This window comes from Ambystoma mexicanum, chromosome 4p (assembly GCF_040938575.1).
Source record: "Ambystoma mexicanum isolate Mex_15411 chromosome 4p, UKY_AmexF1_1, whole genome shotgun sequence".
NCBI lineage: Eukaryota > Metazoa > Chordata > Amphibia > Caudata > Ambystomatidae > Ambystoma > Ambystoma mexicanum.
Genome location: NC_090927.1, coordinates 1,229,736,287 through 1,229,756,283, shown reverse-complemented (window position 1 = coordinate 1,229,756,283; position 19,997 = coordinate 1,229,736,287). Strand labels below are relative to the sequence as shown.

The 19,997-nt window shown below is 47.1% G+C and overlaps 1 protein-coding gene across 1 annotated transcript in view; it reads left to right on the top strand.

The window, feature by feature from the left end:
• The window catches only part of ACSS1 (acyl-CoA synthetase short chain family member 1), a 968,098-nt gene that overhangs the window by 654,684 nt on the left and 293,417 nt on the right, over positions 1-19,997 (top strand). Inside the window, exon 10 of the mRNA XM_069606883.1 lies at positions 13,865-13,991. Within this exon, the coding sequence (XP_069462984.1) occupies positions 13,865-13,991 (127 nt within the window). The remainder of the gene's footprint in view (positions 1-13,864; positions 13,992-19,997) is intronic.

Sequence of the window (19,997 nt, the reverse complement as noted above, 5' to 3'; positions counted from 1 at the left end):
ATACAGGAAATGAATGCTTGCTATGGTGTCATTGATACAGGTCCCATGTGATGTGGGGACTTACACATAATCATTGTTGCCCACATGCAGGTGATGCAGGCTATCCCTGGAAGAGGTGGCTCCTTACCCCAGTCCGGAACCCGCAGAACAGGCACGAGGAAGCCTATAATCGTGCCCATACACGTACCCGTGTGTTGATTGAGCAGACCTTTGGCCTCTTGAAGGCACGGTTTCGCTGCCTCAGCAGGTCTGGTGGCGCACTCCTGTACGGCCATGAGAAGGCAGGCAAGATCGTCATGGCATGTGACATGCTACACAATATGTGCATCAGATGGAATGTGCCCCTGCCCTCGGACGCTGAACTGCAACCACCTGACGATGAAGGCAGCGATGCACAGGAGGGAGGTACCATGCGTCAGACTCTGATTGACAATGTTTCTAGCACACATGGATGGGGAGTGTGACATGGAGGTGGAACTCAGGGCACTGGGTGTGTCAGGGACATGGACACTGTAGCCTGTTCACCAATAAAGCACACGTACACAATAAGCAATGTCCTCACATGTGAAATCAGATTGCATAACAAGTGTATTCAGAATATGTAACTAACAAGTGCACAAGCCCTCCACCCAACACACCCACTCCCCCTCCCCCTCCCTCCTCAACTTCCCCACACACCCCCACCCCCTCCCCCCTCAGCTTCCCCACACACCCTCTCCCCCTCCCCCCTCAACTCCCCCACACATGGTGTGCACTGGCATGCACCATAAGTCCACATGGGACCAGTATGCCTGGCTGAACCTACAGCCCTCCCCCTCTTCCAGCACCAGGTGCACCCCTGTCTGATCTGCGCAGGTTCCGGCCAGACCTACGCACGGGGCTGAACTTAGTTGAGCTTGCATTGGAAGATGTCCCAGGTTGTTCTGCCACCTGTGCCGGACGCATGGCTTCCATTGCAGCCATCATTTGTGAGAGGACCTGCCACACTGCTGCAAATTCGCCGCAAAAGTCCTTTGAGGTGGTCTCAATTGCTGTTTTGAGGGATGCAGCACATTCCCTTATGTCATCCCTTGCCCGGCCACATTCCTTGATGTGCTGTGTCAACAGCCCTGTCAGCTCCTCCTGCCGCTTCTGAATTGCCCTGGTCTCCTCTTGGCTGGTCGGGACAGTGGTGGATGTGTGAGGGGTTTCCAACATGGTTTGTTCCTCATGCACACTTGGCGTGGGGGTGAAACTGCCGGGCCATGAATCCCCAGGTGACAGACCATGCATGCTGCTGTTGTGCAAGCTGCATGGGGAGAGTTGTGGTGAATGCAGGGGGCCTGTGGCGATAGTTGCGCCATGCAGCAGTACATCTGCCTCATTGTCCGACACGGCTGCTGTGGCAGCTGTCTCCCCTGCAGTGCCTTCTGCCACTGGCTCCTGTGTGCTGGTGTGGGTGTGTGGGGGGGGCCGAAGTGCACATTGGTGCTGTGGCCTCTGGGGTTTTCTTGCCCTTCTGCAGTAGTGCAGGTTGGCCTCTTCCCCTTGATGTTATGGGGCAGTGTTCTCCCTCCATGCCTCTGGCCTTCTTTTGTGGTGTCGCATCCTCCTCCCTAGTGTCCTGGTCATCGCTGCCTGAATGCGTGCCTGTTGGGGACCAATAGAGGGAGAGGGTTAGTGATGGGTCTATAGGCATCAGGCATGCATTGAGGTGGCTGCATTCATATGGAATAGCAGTTGATTGACATTGGGGTAGTGACATACGGGTTGCTTGGCTTTTGGGTGGGTGATGCATGGAAGCGTCTGGGTTGAAACATATATGGGGTGCATCATACATGTGGACATGATGGTGCTGTGCTCTGCCTGTAGTCAGTCTTGTAAATATGTGTCTGGTGGACCCTGCTCTACTTCATTGCACTTTCAGTTCAGGTGGACATCATTGTGTTGGTATTTGCATTGTTTCATTTGGGACACCTACCTGCATCAGCCGATGACGGGGCTCCTCGCTCCATTTCCCCCACTTCCTCAATTGCCTCCATGCCTACGGTGCTTGAGCAGATCTCCTCCCAGGGCTGCAACTTGATGGGGGAGTCCGCACCTCCGCCTGTCACCATCCCCAGCTTGCGGTTGGTGGAGAGGATGCTCCACACGCGTAAACGCAGATCGTCCCAGCGCTTCCAGACATCTTTAGGAGTGTGGGGTGTGGTGCCACCGGCACTTACTTTCTGCGCAACCTCCGCCCAGATCTGCTTCTTCCGCTGCACTGCAGGGCGGGACATGTCGGAGGAGAAGACGACATCCGCATGTTCTTGCAGCGTCTCGGCCAGCGTGGTCAACTCCTCTTGGGAAAAGCACTCCTTGCGCAAATGCTCTATGCTTTTTTGAGTGCTTTGGGCATGGTAAAATGCAGCAGGTAGTGGTGGAGGTGTGGTAGAGGTGTGGTGGTCAGATGGCTCCTGGTTGGGGAGGATGGCAATGGATTGTGTTTTTAAAGATGGCCGCCGTGCTCTAATGACACTACCGGAAGTAGCGTCATCGCATAGGAACGGGAAAGTTCCTATGCGATGACGCTACTTCCGGTTCCGCTTATTAGAGGTGACCGCTAATGCCGATGGCTTGGATGGCGGTGGAGCTATTTGCGCTTCGTGCTATGCGGTAGGGGAGATTTTTGACCCTTTTACGGCATGGCGGTGGGGTCATTACCGGCATGGCACAAAGCTTGTGCCCGCGAAGTCGTAATAGGCCGCTTTTAGTGGTCTATTACCAGCACGGACATGATAGTTGCTCCATGCCGGTAATGACCGGTACTTACCGCCAACCTCGTAATGAGGCCCAATGACATTTAACACAACAAGCTGGCCTTTCACCAGATGTATGCAGTCTAGTTGGTTTCTTCCCCTGATTCACAAGGATAAGCATATTGATGAATGAAAAAAGAGGATTCAGAAGTAAATTTAAGATGAGCAATTCTGCATAGGTTTTTAGTTAGAAAACGGTCAGAAATGCAACTGGTGACACTGCTTGCGTGCATAGTCTCTGTATGGATGTACATGTGTTTATTAATTTGGAATATTGATGTAGCACATTTGACAATGCACATGCCAAATAATGGCAGAAGCTGTACATGTAGTTTATACGGTTTGGGGGTGTTTGATCGTGTGAGAATTGAATGCAGCAAACTGTTGAAAAAAAACAGCACGCATGCGTTCAATTCTCAAATGATCAAACACCACCACCCACACCCCCCATCCTCCACACCCCTTCCCTACTTACCTGTTCGCTCACTGCCTGCTCCACTTTAGCCCTGCGGCGTCAGATCCGTCCCTCTAACGTGGGTCGGATATGACGCAGCAGGCTTCCTTTTTCTTTTTTCTTTTTTTTCCCTAGTCCTTCGCCTCCGGTGCCACCACCCTTTAGAGCCTGGATGAGGGCATACCGTGGTTACATTGACCTGTCTTTTGTCGATGTAAGTTTGGTCACCACTTTTTGTCTTTGTCGACCTGATACACACACTCATGGTTCTATGTTGTTTGCAGAAGTATTTACTAGGTGGTAATTAACTTAGACAAAACTACTTTGATTGACCTTGTTTTGTTAAACTACCCCACCTATACCCCCTAACCCTTAAAATACATATGTATTCCTTCCACCATCATAGTATAAAAGAGGTCACCAACTATGCTCATTCAAAAAGGGGTAACCAAACTTACTTTGACCAAGCAGAGACGATGTAGCCACGTAGAACCCCCAAGGAGGTAGAGAGAAGATTCTATAGGCCTTCCATTTTAGACCAGTTTTGAGTGAATTACATCTGTCTAAACTCTGAGGCAACCAGAATAGGACACAATAAAACATTGCTGGGAATGAATGCCCCTAAACAAAGGATGCCCAAGGCAAGACTGAGGATTCTGGAGGTTCCACCATGGGAGTCCGTATGGTAAAGACAATTGGAAAAATAACCTTGGTAGAGAGGAATATGCTTAATGAAGATAAGCTCAATGCTTATCCCTTGAGACAGCACTTCAAAGACGTTCAAGAAGATATGTCAAGCTCCAGATAATATATGCCCCTCCATAGAGAGTAATTGAAGTATCAAACCCTTAACCAAAAGAATCCTTTATCTAGAGATGCAGGATAGGCATTGCTTCCCTTGATAGGGAGGAAAATTAAACATTTTGTGACAATGGATCCTGCAGATGCTTTATGCTAAACAACTCAAATTGGGATCATGAATGTTGCCTAGAAACCTGTCACCAGTACAACACATGCCAAGTAATGTGAACAAAATGAAGTAAAATCAGGCACCTCTTGATTGACAACAACACGGGTTGCAGGGAACAACAAACTTGCAAGATTCAGCATACCTTTCTTATTAGGCAATATGGAGCAGCCTATTCCCGGCCCTCCCCATGTTCCCAAGGCTCGATGCTTGCAGACACCAGCTGGTCTGTGGGGGCGAACTAAAAATAGCTGTGGCGCTGACATGGAGCAACAGTGGCATTGGTTTGATGAGCGGGAAGGTGGACTGCACTTATAAAGGCTAGGACCACATTTCTGCACACCGCCACTCATCAATTTCCATCTCCACAGATGGGGCCACAAACATATAAAAAGTCCAAGCAGCTTTAGGTGGATAAGGTTATTGATAGATGAAGTTAGAGTAGAAAGGAGGTGGTAATTCGAAGCAGCGAGGAGTCCATAGTGGAGAGTGAGGAAAAGGCAAAAGGAGGGTGGGCCCAGGGATCACTGCAGAAGGGAGGAGAAGAGAGAGAAAGTGAAGATGGAGATCAAGGAAGAGGTTAGAAAGATCTGGAAAGAGTACAGGGAGGAGGAGTGAGGGCTGGTGGAGATGTTGGGAAAGGGGCACTAGATCAGAGAATGGAGGTGGGAGAGCTGGGGAGATCAGAGCAGTTTGGTGAAAGGTTACCAAAGTAAAAGGATTAAGAGGAAGGGGAGACACATGATAGAGTATTAACAGAGGAGGGTGCGGAAAAGACAATGAAGAAAGTTTAGTTGGAAAAGCAAAAGGACGTGAACCTGTAAAGGCAAGTAACCAGCTAGAAAGGGGGACAGAGGATGATATGAGGAGAGGTTAGAAGTTAATAAGGGAGCCATGAATGTTGCCGAGCAGAGGGGTGGAAAATTAGTTCAGAGGAGAGGGGTAACTGTCATGCGCCGCTTTACCTGGCGCATTTGGCCCCGTAGGCTACGGCATAGCCGATGATTGCCCTTCCTCTTCCTGGTTTGGGTGTGGGTCTAGTCTTTCTTTCCCGGTTCCCTCTTAACCCCTCCTCTCCCCCCTCTCTGTGCGTTGCAACTCACTGTGCTCCTCTCCGTGAGTTATACGTTCGTTTCTGGGCTCTTCCCCGTTTCTCCCTCTCCGCTTTCCCCCCGGCTCCCTCCTTTTTTTTTTCCTTGCCTCCTAGTTCTTTTGCCTTCTGTCCTGGCGGGTTTCCTGCTCCGCCGCTTCTCTCGCTGCAGCCGAGGTCTCCTCCGGGTTTCCCTCGGCTCGTGTCTTCCATCGGGCTGCCCCCGGCTGCTGCTCCTGGGTGAGCTCCTACCTTTCACGGAGTTCCACGTGATCCTCATCTGCTATAGAAGCTTTCCGGACCATTACCCACACGGGTAGGAATCGCCGACCTCCTCTGTTGCAATCTGGGACCCGTAGTTCGAGTACCTACCTTTCCGGATCTGCTACCATCAAGAGGTTTTTTTCTGCATTTGGGCTTTTTTCCTCTTGAGAACCGGACTTCTTCGGAAGGAAGCCCCTCCTGCTTGCCAACTACAAAAGGGCATCAGGGTGGCTTCTGACCGAGGAAGACCATTCCTCTTCGACCGGAGACATCCAAAGCCAAAGAAAGAAAGGCGAAGAAAGGACAGCTCCATAACTTCAGGTGAGGAGGAGGAGGAGGAGGGAAAGGGCAAGACAAGCAGAGTTTCGGAACAGTATACTTGCACAGTCTCCGAAAGCAGACCTGTTTATCCGCCTAGCATTGAGAGATTGCAACGCCAAAACAAAAACATTGTGATGGCTACAGCCGAACAGTTGCAGGAAGTTGTCAATGCTGTACAGGCTTTGACCCAAGAAGTGCAGACTCTAAAGAATAAGAATGCTACTCTTAGGCAAACCATTGATGCCCGGGAACAATTGCGATCCGAATTACCTCCACTACCCCTTAGTTCCGGTAAATACGATGGATCACCTCGCAAGTTCAAAGACTTCATGGAAGCTTGCATAATACATTTTACTTTCCGTCCTCAGTCCTTTGTCTCCGATAAGGCACGCATAGGGTTTCTGATCTCTAACCTTACAGGCAATGCGTTGGCCTGGCCTGCGCCTTTAGTTACTAGCGGCAGTCCCCTGCTACAGGATTATGGTGCCTTTACCGCCCAGTTCAAGGCTGCGTTTGAACAACAGGAATCAGCCCAGGTAGCCAGTGAAGAGCTGTTGGACATCCGGCAAGGCACTTCTGAACTGCTGACTTACATATCCCACTTTAAACGGGTAGCAGCGGAGACTGGATGGCCAGACACTGCCCAATATGCCATATTCCGCAGAGGACTTAGGGAGGAACTCAAAGACGAACTGGCACGGTCACCTAGACCAGCAACTCTTTCCGACTTGATTTCCACTGTACTTCAGATTGACTTCCGTTTGAATGAAAGACGGTCTGAGCGGCGCAAGAACCGCAGCATTTCCGTCAGATTGGATTCCCCTATTCCCAGTTCCTCCTCACCTTCTTCACCTGCCACGGTACATGAAGAACCAATGCAGATCGGTATCATGAGAGGTCCTTTAAGTTTGGAGGAAAGAAAGAGAAGAAAGGATCATAACCTTTGTATGTATTGTGGCTCGGTCAAACACTTATTACGGGACTGCCCTCTTGTACCCCCACAGCGCCAGGGAAACGACCAACCTCGGAATTAGAAGGGGCCGATTTCCGAGGTACATCAAGAGGTCCCTACGTTACCATAGCCATTACCACTACTTTGCCTTCTGATGATAACCGACTCATGGTAATGGGTATCCAGCTTCAAACCAAGAATGGAAGATAGAAGTACTAGTACTAGTGGACTGCGGGGCCGCTGGCTGTTTTATGGACATATCCTGGGCCAAACAGAAGGGCCACGATTTCTTATTCTCCCTTACCTCTAGATGTGGCTCACAGAGAAGGTCTGTGCTTTCGTAACCAAAAGTTGTTTCTGCCTGATCCTGAGACCAGACGCCAGGCACTTGAATGGTGTCATGACAGTCCGGTAGCAGGACACAGAGGGGTCACTAATACCATCGAGTTACTGCAACGGCAGTTTTGGTGGCCTGGGTTACGGAGAGACACTCAAAGCTATGTGCAGACTTGTCCCATATGTTGCATGTCAAAATATGATACCAGAAGGCCCTTGAGTTTGTTACATCACGACCCTATCCCTGAAAGACCTTGGTGTACCATAACCACAGATTTCATAGTTGAACTACCGCAATCAGAAGGATGCACATGTATTATGGTTACAGTTGACACTTTTACCAAGATGGCACATTTCACTCCCCTACCTGGGGTGCCTATTGCTACCGAGATGGCTGCGGTGTTTATCCGAGACATATTCCGTCTACATGGTCTTCCAATTAAGATCTTATCTGACCGAGGAAGTCAGTATACTTCTCAATTTTGGAAAACTCTCTGTGCCAAGTTAGGTGTACAAAGAGCTTTATCGTCAGGTTTCCACCCACAAACCAACGGACAGACCGAGAGACTGAACGCCTTACTGGAGCAATACTTCCGGTGTTTTATAAATCATCAGCAAGATAATTGGGTGGCACTAATTCCCTTGGCAGAGTTTTCGTACAACAATAGTAAACACAGTTCTACATCTCTCAGTCCATTCTTTTGTTCCAACGGAATCCACCCTCAAGCTATATTACCGGGCAATCTGCAGGCTACATCCATTCCTTCGGTTGATAACTTGCTCACAAACATCGCGGAAGCCCACAAAGTAGCCAAAAGGAGTCTGTTAGACACCCGCCAACGTTACTGCGATCAAGCCAACCCTCATCGACTGCCGTCCCCCTCCTGGCAGGAAGGAACCAAGGTATGGCTCTCTACAAGATACTTACCTCGTTGGTTGAAAAGATCAAAACTTTCTCCTCGCTATGTGGGCCCATTCACCATCTCCAAACGGATCAACCCAGTAGCCTATAAACTACACCTACCTGATCACATGAAACAGATCCATCCGGTGTTCCACTCCTCTCTGCTCAAGGAATATCGATCAGATCCCTTTGAGAGGCCTTCCCCTACCATAAGACCCCCCTTAGGAGTCGACCCAGAGGAATACGAGGTAGCTTCCATACAGGATTCCAGGTACCAGAAGGGAAGACTGGAATATCTCGTTCACTGGAAGGGATATCCTCATACGGAGGATTCCTGGGAGCCGAGATCACATGTCCATGCTCCCTTGTTGGTGCGCCGATTCCATCGATCCCACCCGGGGAAACCGGGTGTCATCTCTTCGGGGGGGGTCATACTGTCATGCGCCTTTGGCCCCGTAGGCTACGGCATAGCCGATGATTGCCCTTCCTCTTCCTGGTTTGGGTGTGGGTCTAGTCTTTCTTTCCCGGTTCCCTCTTAACCCCTCCCCTCCCCCCTCTCTGTGCGTTGCAACTCACTGTGCTCCTCTCCGTGAGTTATACGTTCGTTTCTGGGCTCTTCCCCGTTTCTCCCTCTCAGCTTTCCCCCCGGCTCCCTCCTTTTTTTTTCCTTGCCTCCTAGTTCTTTTGCCTTCTGTCCTGGCGGGTTTCCTGCTCCGCCGCTTCTCTCGCTGCAGCCGAGGTCTCCTCCGGGTTTCCCTCGGCTCGTGTCTTCCATCGGGCTGCCCCCGGCTGCTGCTCCCGGGTGAGCTCCTACCTTTCACAGAGTTCCACATGATCCTCATCTGCTATAGAAGCTTTCCGGACCATTACCCACACGGGTAGGAATCGCCAACCTCCTCTGTTGCATTCTGGGACCCGTAGTTCGAGTACCTACCTTTCCGGATCTGCTACCATCAAGAGGTTTTTTTCTGCATTTGGGCTTTTTTCCTCTTGAGAACCGGACTTCTTCGGAAGGAAGCCCCTCCTGCTTGCCAACTACAAAAGGGCATCAGGGTGGCTTCCGACCGAGGAAGACCATTCCTCTTCGACCGGAGACATCCAAAGCCAAAGAAAGAAAGGCGAAGAAAGGACAGCTCCATAACTTCAGGTGAGGAGGAGGAGGGAAAGGGCAAGACAAGCAGAGTTTCGGAACAGTATACTTGCACAGTCTCCGAAAGCAGATCTGTTTATCCGCCTAGCATTGAGAGTAACAGCCAATGAGGTCAGGAGGAGAAAGGAGTCCTGGAATCCCGCAAAAATTAGTTGATAGTGTGCCTACTAGTGCAGTGCTGGCAAAGACTCTGGCAGAGTCTGCCAGTGGCACCAGAGGGCCTGAGACCTGTCCTTGGAGTGCCTCTTGCAACCCAGGGATCCCTCGAACTGTGACTGGAAGAGCCGGCTAACCCAAAGATTAAGCATCTTGAACAAAGCAGCAAAGGAAAGAAAAGAAAGAAGTGAGAGTCACATAAATATCCCAAGAGTGTGATCGACTTTTATTTGAATGTCAGATGGCAGAGCTAATTGTAAGAGAAGGACCGATAAATGGACTACAGTGTCCCGTTTAACTGATTCTTGGAATGACGAATGGCAACCCTCCTCTTTCCACTGTGCAGTGCAGACAGCACAGAACTGAACCAAGGCCAGCCTGAAATTCCTAGGAGGAGGGAAGTTCATCACTGGAGAGCCAGCTCCCTGCTTCTTGTGGGGACATCTATAATGATAATAGATCCCAAGTAATACTTTTCTCTCTCACTCTGGTGGATTGCCCAGTTACTCAAACCCCACGTGTGTAATCTTACCTGATGCATTGTTGCTGGTGTCTTTGCTCCAATGTGTCCCGCAAGGTCCAGGGTCGTGTGGAGTATCCTGGGAACTGCTGCCAAAAAACCTTCAGCTGAAGGGGAAAAAAAGACAGTTTGCTATCTTAGAGAGAATCATTACATGTTATATGTTTTCAGAATACAGGTTTTCCTGTACTAGTGACTGGTATTTAGTGTTCAGGTAATGTCTACTTTTGTCTTTGGAACAATATATTGATCTTCTCCAGATACGTTCTGCGGAGTCACTGCCTAGGCACATTCATGTAGCGCCAGCATTTCCAAATTTGATCTGGATAACTTACCATGGTAGTAAGGGGTACAGTTTCAATTTACTGTGGGCATAATGGCAGAAAACAACACTCGGCTATTCAGAAGAGCAAACCTCTGAAAATTGAGAGGACCATCTTTGTTCAATTCTACTGGCACAGATCTGTATAGCCCACAATTTCCATCAGGGTTAGACCTACTGAACCTTAAGAACACATTTCTTTGTACAGAACTGCATGGGCACTTCCTCCGGGAGTATTTGAAAGCTAATATAATCACAGGAGGTTTAATAGTGAAGAATGAGCCTGTGTTGCTCCTGGATGATCACGAGTACAATACAGGCTCTAGCCAAATAGCTACAAAATATAGCAGGGAGCACATGGTCCTAAGCATCACCACTGCTCAAAGAATTTGTGATAAGATCCAGAAAGATTTAGATCAGGAGGAGGGACAATTTAGTCAAAATGACGCCATTGTAGATACACAAACCAAATTAAGGGAAATCAATGCCCAGTTTGATCAGTTTGAAAAGAAAGGAATTCAGTTTGTGCATGGAGGTTAGGGAAACAAGCAGATAAAGGGAAATAGCAGAGTGCGGGTGAATGGCAGAACCTAAGGTACTGAAAGGGATATTAATCCTTAGCAATCAAGGGAATAATGTCTTAGAAAACCTCAAAAGAGCATGTACCCCGAAGATCGTTTCGAGGCATGGTTCTGCCATCACTGTCTCTTTATGAATGTAAGATGGCTGCCAAGACCCGGAAGCACTTCCAACTTACTGTGTCTCATTGTTACCATTTGCAACCATCTTGGAATGGAGTAACCCTCCATAGGTTCACATAGATTACCAGTGTTTCCTAGTTCCTAGTCTCAATTTCTCATAGATACTCCAGGTGTTCCTCTGTCTACTGTGCCTGTGTCCAATATACAGTCCATTAACAAGCTGTAATTGCTCTTTCCTGTTTTTGGTCGGTATCCCACACGTTTGAGTTCAGTCCACCCCAAAACCTTGCCACATTTTGTTTTCAAACTAAATCATTATGATCCATTATTTCTTTGTGTTGAATTATCTGTTGATCCACTGGCCATGACACTTACCATATAGTGGCTGTACCAGGCACGTGAATACATTATTGTGCATTTGAGACAATGATGTGTGTGAAACAAGGTAAATATGGTTCATACAAATGGGTTTATTAAGATGTGATTCAGTGAATGGCTTACCTCTACAAATGACAGGGCTTCCTGAAGCAATCAATACCAGGGCGGGAGTAACATAAAGTGGGGTATTCTTCAGAGGTCCAAAACCACTAATGGAGTAGTTCCAAATCATGAGGTTCAACACTAGTCTTAGAATTCCTCGTCCCTCCAGGTATTCCAGTCTACAAACAAATATCTGCAGTCTACAAATGTGGCCAACAGAAAGTTCCAAACCTATTCTTACATAGAGGAGAGAAAGACGACTGGAGGGTTTGAGAGGAGGCAGTTGAGGAGTGAAGCAAGTGAGAGTAGATTATAGGGTGTGGTGGAAGGAGTACTCAAATCGGGTAAAGAGGAGAAAGGAAGCATGTGACTGGGAGAATGAACCATGGTGTCCATTACTGGCAAAAAGAAAAATGGTCATTCCCTATTTATGAAACCTGGGAGAGTTAGTTTAGGGACCCCTCTGGATGGAACCAGATGGATATGGCTTTGAACTTTGGGCCTCACCTTTAGTTAGCTTTTAGATAGTTGGAGTTACAGATTGCTGGTTGACAACCCTGAGGTTAGGGAAATCTGGGTTGGGGAGGCAGGCGCCCAAAGGAGGTCTAGACAGGGGAGTTATTGAAGTCCTTGTGACACTCAATATCTTGTGGCTTGAACTGGACTCCACATTAACTTGAGCAGATATCAGCATAACCTGTTTCTTAGAATTCACTTGGGCAGGTCTCTCCACAACTTGATTTTCAGCATTCAGGTTTCAGGTGTCACAACAACCTTATGGTCAGTTTTTCCTGCTGTAGTTCTTAGCACAATCTGGCTTCTCAGCATTCCTTTCATAGACGTTTGGCATGCTTTGCACCCTTGTTTCAGGGTACAAATAGAAAGCAATTACTGTAGAAAAACCTTTCCCCCAAATACCAAGTGGTGACCTCCCTGCTCTTGCAGCCAGTAGTGAGGAGTACATCCTCCTGGTGCATCTTGGCTGTGGATTGTATTCTGGCTGCTTTTGTGCTTCCTAGACCACTGGTAGACTTTGCACCCTTCTACCAGTGTCCAGACAATAAGCAACTCCTCAAGCAAATGTTGCCACCTTATATCAAGTGGCAGTCTCTCTTAACCTGCAGGAAGCATTGAGGAACATGTCCTTCTGATTCTACTACCACTGCTTACTTGACAGGTCACACCCAGCCTCTTTTATGTGCAAAAGGTTACCCTTTTTGTGTCAATGCTGGCGATAAGTTGGGGCCATTAGGGCTTATTAGGGCTTATTGGATTATCCATTTAATTTCCCTGACAAGATCTTTGAATTTGCCTAACTGAGCCTCTCTCTGCATGGGTTCACTCTTTGATTTCACTCAGCTATTATTTCTGTGGCTTTATAGACAAAACGCAGCATTGCCGCCATCTTGGAATCCTTCTTGTAAGCGTTCTCATGTTCATGGCATTGCATATCTTCGGGAGACTGACACTCTGCTTTCCACTGCATCTCTGCCTAACTGCATGGATCTCAGTTGCTTAGTTTGCTCATGCCGAGTATCAAGTTAGTTTGGAAACTCTTCCCTCTAAATTCCTATTACTCCAGGTGTGTAATGGTAAATGCTCCACATGCCTGGTCAGTTCTGTTTGAGCAAAGCAAGGCATGGTCTTCATAGAATACTACCATTTTGAAGGTCTGGATTTAAGTGCCCTTGATGGTGGGCTCTTAGAGGCTCCTTATTTGGGGGGGAGGGGGCGGTTTAAATGCTCTCGATTGCAGGTTTTTTTCAGCTCTTGATGGTGGGGTTTTAAACAACCTTGGTGGTAGGATATTGGGCGTCACGGATGGTACCGGTTTGGACATCCCCAATGGTGTAATACCACACTTTTGTGGGGTTGGCAAACCTACGGGATCCCACTCTTTTCACCCTCTGCTAAACACCTCAGGTAGTGGACTGACTGACTCAGTTTTGTGCAGCTCACCAGCCTCACATGTCAGCATAGGGAGTTCAGTCAACTCGCCATAGGGTGCACTTGATATTACTGCCAAAACCTCTTGACTTTTACAATGTTTATTTTGTGTGTGGTTTGTTCCCATTTTGTGTTAAGCACTTTCCTAATTTTCTCCAAATGTGAACTTTATTGCTGGAAATAGTTATGGCTTGAAGTTTTTTGGGTCATTGACATGCCCCAAAAAAACTGGAAGGATGTCAAGCCAAATCTTCTTGGCTTGGCCAACGCTTCTTTAAAACTTTTTAAGAATCAGTGCATTGAGAAATTACAGCCTGTCCTACAAATATCCATTGTTAGGTGCTCAATGTGACCTGCAGATTTAGCGGCATAGGAGTTCATTACCTGCTTACCAAATTAGAAAATATGACATACGACTTTGCCCTCTATCTGATGCCCCCTTTACTGTACATTGAAAGGGTTGCCTCCAGTTGTGTTAGTTTCAAAGTCCATGTGCTTATATGCAGTATTCTTTCTGCAGGGAACCCAATTACATGAAGCAGAAGCATCTGGAGCCCTGTGCCTGGCCCAGCCTTGGCCAGGTATGGCCAGGACTATTTATGGAGACCATGAGAGATTTCTTGAGGCCTACTTCAAAACATACCCAGGTAAGTGCTATATCAACACTGAGAATGAGATTTGCATTCATGGTTCCTTCTCTTTACTAGATACATCCAGATGGCTACATGTGTAATGCTTTGAATATATCTAATAGATGAATGTTGCTTTTGGTGAAAAGAGAACAGACACCAATGGCATAACTCCTCAAACATTTCACTGGAGCAGATCAGAAGATCTGTGATTGCCTCAGATTTGCACTTGGCATCTGATACCTAATTCACTACTGGGGCATATCTGAAGATACCTGGAACGTTCCACAGATGCCCTTGAGTGACCTTTGTGAATTGTATGTGCCTGTGATTATCTCAAAAATGCTCCAGCCATCTCCAGATTTGCTCCATTTTCAAATGATGTGAATCAACGATGCCCTCTAGCATTCCCTCATTGATTCTAGTGCAAATCTTTGTGAATCAGGTCCTAGGTGTCTCATTTTTCTTCCTCCTACCTCCACTTCCCATGTTACCAGTCGATTCTTTCCTTGTAACCTTGTGTGGTGTCATTTTGTGAAACGTTAGTTGGCGAAGAAAGAAATAGTTGACATTCCTGTATTTTGATAAGGGCACTGTTGAGAGATCAAGAAAGAATTCATGGGTGTTTTTGATATAGGGTATAGAGTACAAAAAATGGGTTCTAGGTAACGAACACTCCTGTGCTAAGCTCTGTGTATTGTTCTTTTGGAATTGATCTGTTGTTGCAAGGTCACAGGTTGGGAGAGGCAAACCCAATACCTCTTAATGGGGAAATTTAAGAGAAAACTTCCTGCTTACCTTGCAGGATAAGAATTCGGACCCTTATTTATGGAAGGATCTCAAGCGTTTCTGCTGTGGTTGTTATATGAAAGTTTTTATTTGCATTGTGATAAGATTTAGACACATTGTCTAATGGGTGAAGGTCCTAGATCCATCCCGGGCATTGACCGTTACTCACCTCACCTTACCTTCCTGAAATACTGAATGTTTACCTTCTCTCTGAGGCTGGTATCCAGTCTACACACTGGAGGCAGAGGATTCCCGACCATACCTGTATAAGTCCTGAACGTCCAGGAACAAAGAAAGACCTCCAAGAAAGAAGACAACACAGGACAAACAGGTGAGACAAGGGACAGAGTGTGACAGTTTGAGACACCAAAGACTTGATAAAGAATTCAATATGGAGGCTGCTGTACAGGACCTCATGAGAGGAATGCAAGAATTGACAACAGAGATTCAGAACCGCAAAGCCGAAAATGCAGCGCTAAAACAACTTGTGCTATCCAGAGACTCGGCATTCCAGGAAAGTGCCTTGGTAGGGGGCATAGTGGACAAATACAATGGTTCGTCTAAGGCACTGCGTTCCTTCCTCGATTCTTGTCTGGTGCATTTTACATTTAAACCTTACTATTTTTCAACACCCAGGGCCAAAGTGGGATTTATAATCTCACATCTCTCTGGAAATGCTTTAGCCTGGGCAACCCCCTTGGTGAATGCGGGCGACCTGCTCCTGGACAACATCGACGGATTTGTGGCGGCCTTCAAAACCATGTTTGACCGCCCTGAACAAGTGTACAGTGCTCAGGAAAAGCTGTTTGAGTTCCAACAAGGAAATCAAGACATGCTGTTTTATGTAACATGCTTCAAGCAATTGGCTAAGGAGGCAGATTGGTCCCAGGAGGCATGCTTTATCTTGTTTCATCGAGGATTAAATGAGGAAATCAAGGATGAATTGGCTATTGTAGCCCGTCCAGGTTCTTTCCAGGCTTTGATAGATTTGTCTCTACAAATTGATTTCCGAATTGAAGAGAGAAAGGCAGAGAAAAAAAAGACACAAACAGTGCCACCTAAAATTACCGTGGATTATCCTAGCCATAAGGAAACAACCACTCCGCACCCTTCTGATCCTGAGCCCATGCAACTAGGCTCCTTGAGGGGTCTAATCTCTCCTCAAAAAAGGATTTGTAGGATCAACACTGGACTCTGTATATATTGCGCCTCTGATAAACATCTTGTACGAAATTGTCCGATAGCTCCACCTAGGCGTTCGGGAAACGCCAGCTTCTGATCTTGAACAGAGCCCAGCTTCGGGAGAAAGGTACTTGCTCCACTTCTTCTCACTGTCTTCATCAAAACAGCTTTGTGGTTCTACAAGCAGTCTTCCGCCAATAAGGAGACACATTCCACCCTGGCCCTTGTTGACTGTGGTGCTATGGGAATATTCTTGGACCAAAAATGGGCCTTAAAGCACAACATTGCTCGAGAATCCAAAGAAACAATCCAGGCAGTCAAAGGGATAGATGGGAAACCACTGTCTTCTGGACCCATAACCCAGAAAACCACGGAACTATTACTCTCAATAAACAACCATCAGGAGATGCTTCACTTTGATATCATAAAGGAAGCTCGTTACCCCATGGTTCAGGGCATGCCCTGGCTTCAAAAACACAGCGCACACATTAATTGGGCGGCCAGATCCTTATTTCTAGGTTCTGAATTCTGTCTGTCTCATTGTTTATCCCAGAATGTGTTACGGGCCATATCCTTGGAATCCCGGATCCCTGAACAACCTTCTATATGTGTTTCCAACATTACCCAAGACAGCCATTGTTCAATCACTACCACCTCATCGACCAGAAGATTGAGCCATCGATACTGAACCCTCCGCAGTTATACCATTTGGAAGGGTGTTTATTCTTTCTGAGCCAGAGAAAAGAGCACTACGTGAATACCTGTAAACCAATCTCGCCAATGGAACCATCACTCCTTCTAAGTCTCCTGCTGGGGCCTTTTTGTTCTTTGTGCCCAAAAAGGACACCCAGGAACTCCGACCATGCCTGGACTATCGGGGCCTTAACCAATGCACTCTCAATGACTGCTATCCTTTACCACTCATTTCAGATATATTGGAAGCAGTACGTGGTGCTGTAATCTTGACCAAACTTGACTTACGGGGCGCTTACCATCTCATCCGCATAAAGGAAGGTGATGAGTGGAAGACCGCCTTCAGGACGCCCTTTGGTCACTTTGAATACCTGGTTATGCCATTTGGCCTTGCCAACGCGCCCGTGATTTTTCAGCGCTTCATGGACAGAGTCTTTTCAGATATGCTGTTCCCCTTTGTCGTTTTTTACCTGGATGACATATTGATATATTTCAACGACCCCAAAGTACATCAAGGACACGTGACCTTGGTTCTACAACACCTATGAGAGAATAAGCTGCTGGCCAAACCAGAAAAATGTATCTTTCATGCCCCAACAGTCCATTACCTGGGTTTTGTTTTGCGTTCCAAAGGAATGGAGATGGATCCCGCCAAGGTCAACTCAATCCTTTCATGGCCAGACCCTACAACAGTAAAACAGATTCAATCTTTCCTGGGCCTTGCAAACATTTATAGAAAATTCATTCCGACATTTTCTGCCATTGTGCAACCTATAGTTACATTGTTAAAGGAAGACATTCCTTTAAACTGGTCTGATGCTCAAGAGACTGCCTTTCAGGAACTAAAGCAAAGGTTTAACTCAAGGTCCCATCCTGGCTCAACCTGACATTAATAAACCCTTCCTGGTGGAAACTGATGCTTCTGATTACGTTATTGGGGCAGTGTTAAAACAAGAATCTGAGGACAAAGAGGAGCATCCAAATGATAACCTATCTAGAACTTTGAATTCCAGTGAGACCCATTATTCAGTCCTGGAGAAGGAATTGCTCACTATCCGACAGGCCTTTACCGAGTGGCGTCATCTGCTTATGGGTGCCAAATTCCCAGTTCAAGTGCGAACTGATCACAGGAACTTACAGGTCCTGAAATTCCTGGAGTGTAGGAACAGTTGTCAGGCTCGATGGGCTTTCTTTTTTGCCCAGTATCAGTTCCGCATTCATCACGTACCCGGAACTACCAACATAATCGCTGATGCCATATCCAGACGCCCTGATTACGAACCAGTTGAAGCACATGCCTTTCCTAAGATGTTTCCCGACACTTTCTTCGTGGCCCAGGCCAACTCCTTGTTGGATAATGTCCATGCTGAGACACCCCTTTCTGATCTCTGGAAGGATTATACCAAGAACAACCAATGGTCCCTAGTTGCTAAAGATGGTTACGTTTTTAAGGACAAGAGATTGGTGATACCCACTCAGACCCTGAGAACCAAGATAACAAACCTCTGTCATGATATCTTCCATTCCAGGCATCGGGGAATTACAGCCACTATCCATCTCATCCAGAGACATTTTTGGTGGCCTAGAATGCTCAAAGGGTTGAAAGCATATATCCAAGCCTGCGCTGTCTGCAGTCAGAACAAGTGCGACAATAGAAAACCTGCTGGTCTTCTCCATCAACCCATATTGCCAGACCCTTCTGGGGGAAATAATTGCCACCGATTTTATAGTGGAATTACCTCCCCCAAAGGTTTCACTACCATTATGGCCACCATCAATCCATTCTCCCATATGGCCCATTTCACTCCCTTGTACAGGCTACCTTCAGCACAAGAAATGGCAGGGATATTTTTGAGCCACATCTTTAGACTGCATGGTCTCCCTTCCAAGATAATTTCAGACCGTGGGCCTAAGTACATATCCCGATTTTGAAAGTACCTTTGTCAGATGTTAGGTATTCAACGTGCATTATCTTCAGGCTACCATCCTCAATCCAATGGGATAACCGAGCAAGTAAATCAGACCCTAGAACAATATTTAAGATGCTTTGCAGCCAAGGTCCAGGGCGATTGATCAGTCTTAATTCCAGTTGTGGAGTTTGCATACAACAACTCTGACCACTCTGCTATCAAGACAAGCCCTTTCTTCTGCAATAAAGGATTCCATCCATCTGTCCTGCCAACACTCCTACCTCATTCAACCCCGGTTCCTTCGGTTGATTCTTGGATTGAACATCTGGTCACTGTACATAAGGATATTAAGAATCATTTGGAAAAGGCCAGAATGGATGTTAAAAGACATGCTGATACCAGGAGGAGACCCGGTCCCGTGTATGCCATTGGTGACAAGGTCTGGCTTTCCTCCAAACTCTTGCCTCGACACCTGCGTCTCAACCAGTTGGCCCCTCGATTCTACAGGCCTTTTTCCATCAAGGAAGTCATTAACCCAGTGGCATATCGACTTCAGCTACCTGAAATCTGGAAGAAGATACATCCTGTTTTTCACACTTCCTTGCTTAAACTGTAGCTAGTCATCTGTTTGTCAAATGAACAAGAAAGGCTGTCACACTCTGCCCCATGTCTCACCTGTTTGTCCTGTGTTGTCTTTTTTCTTGGAGGTCTTTCTTTGTTCCTGGACGTTTGGGATTTATACAGGTATGGTCAGGTATCCTCTGCCTTCAATGTGTAGACCGGACACCAGATTCGCAGAGAAGGTAAACGTTCAGTATTCCAGGAAGGTAAGGTGAGTAACGGTCAATTCCCGGGATGGATCTAGGAACCAGGGAGGAGTAGCTATGCTTGCAGAGTGCAGCAAGCAGTGTGCGAGCACGGAAGGACTGGACCGAGGGCCCGGGAAGGGTGATGAGCGAGCTGGCCCTCAGGCGGGAGCGCCAGGAGCAAGATAAGTACACCAGGAAGGAATTTGGGACTGATAACTATCGGAGGAATAACATGGAAGAGGAAGGGAAGTTAGGAATGCACTTGCCGGGTACTCGGAAGGTTAGCGTTGAGACGCAGGGTCGTGCCTGTTTTCTAGGAAGCAACAAGTCTTGAGTAAACACTAGACAACAGCTTTTCTCTGGTGGCGGCCATGTTGGTAGGATATTGCGGTGCATGATGGACCATGAAGTCCAAAAGGGGCGGAAATGGCGAATCATGACAAAAGCCTCATTGGACAATGACTTTTTTCATGCACATGATTTGAGTACTATATTTAACCTCCAAAATAAATTTGTCAGCGGGGGGAATTACGACGCTGGTAATTATACATAAGATTATGCTTAAATCAGTTCTAAAAGCATCTGTTCTTAACGAGAATATCATTCTCTCAAGTTACTTTTTAACACACTGGGCCTCATTA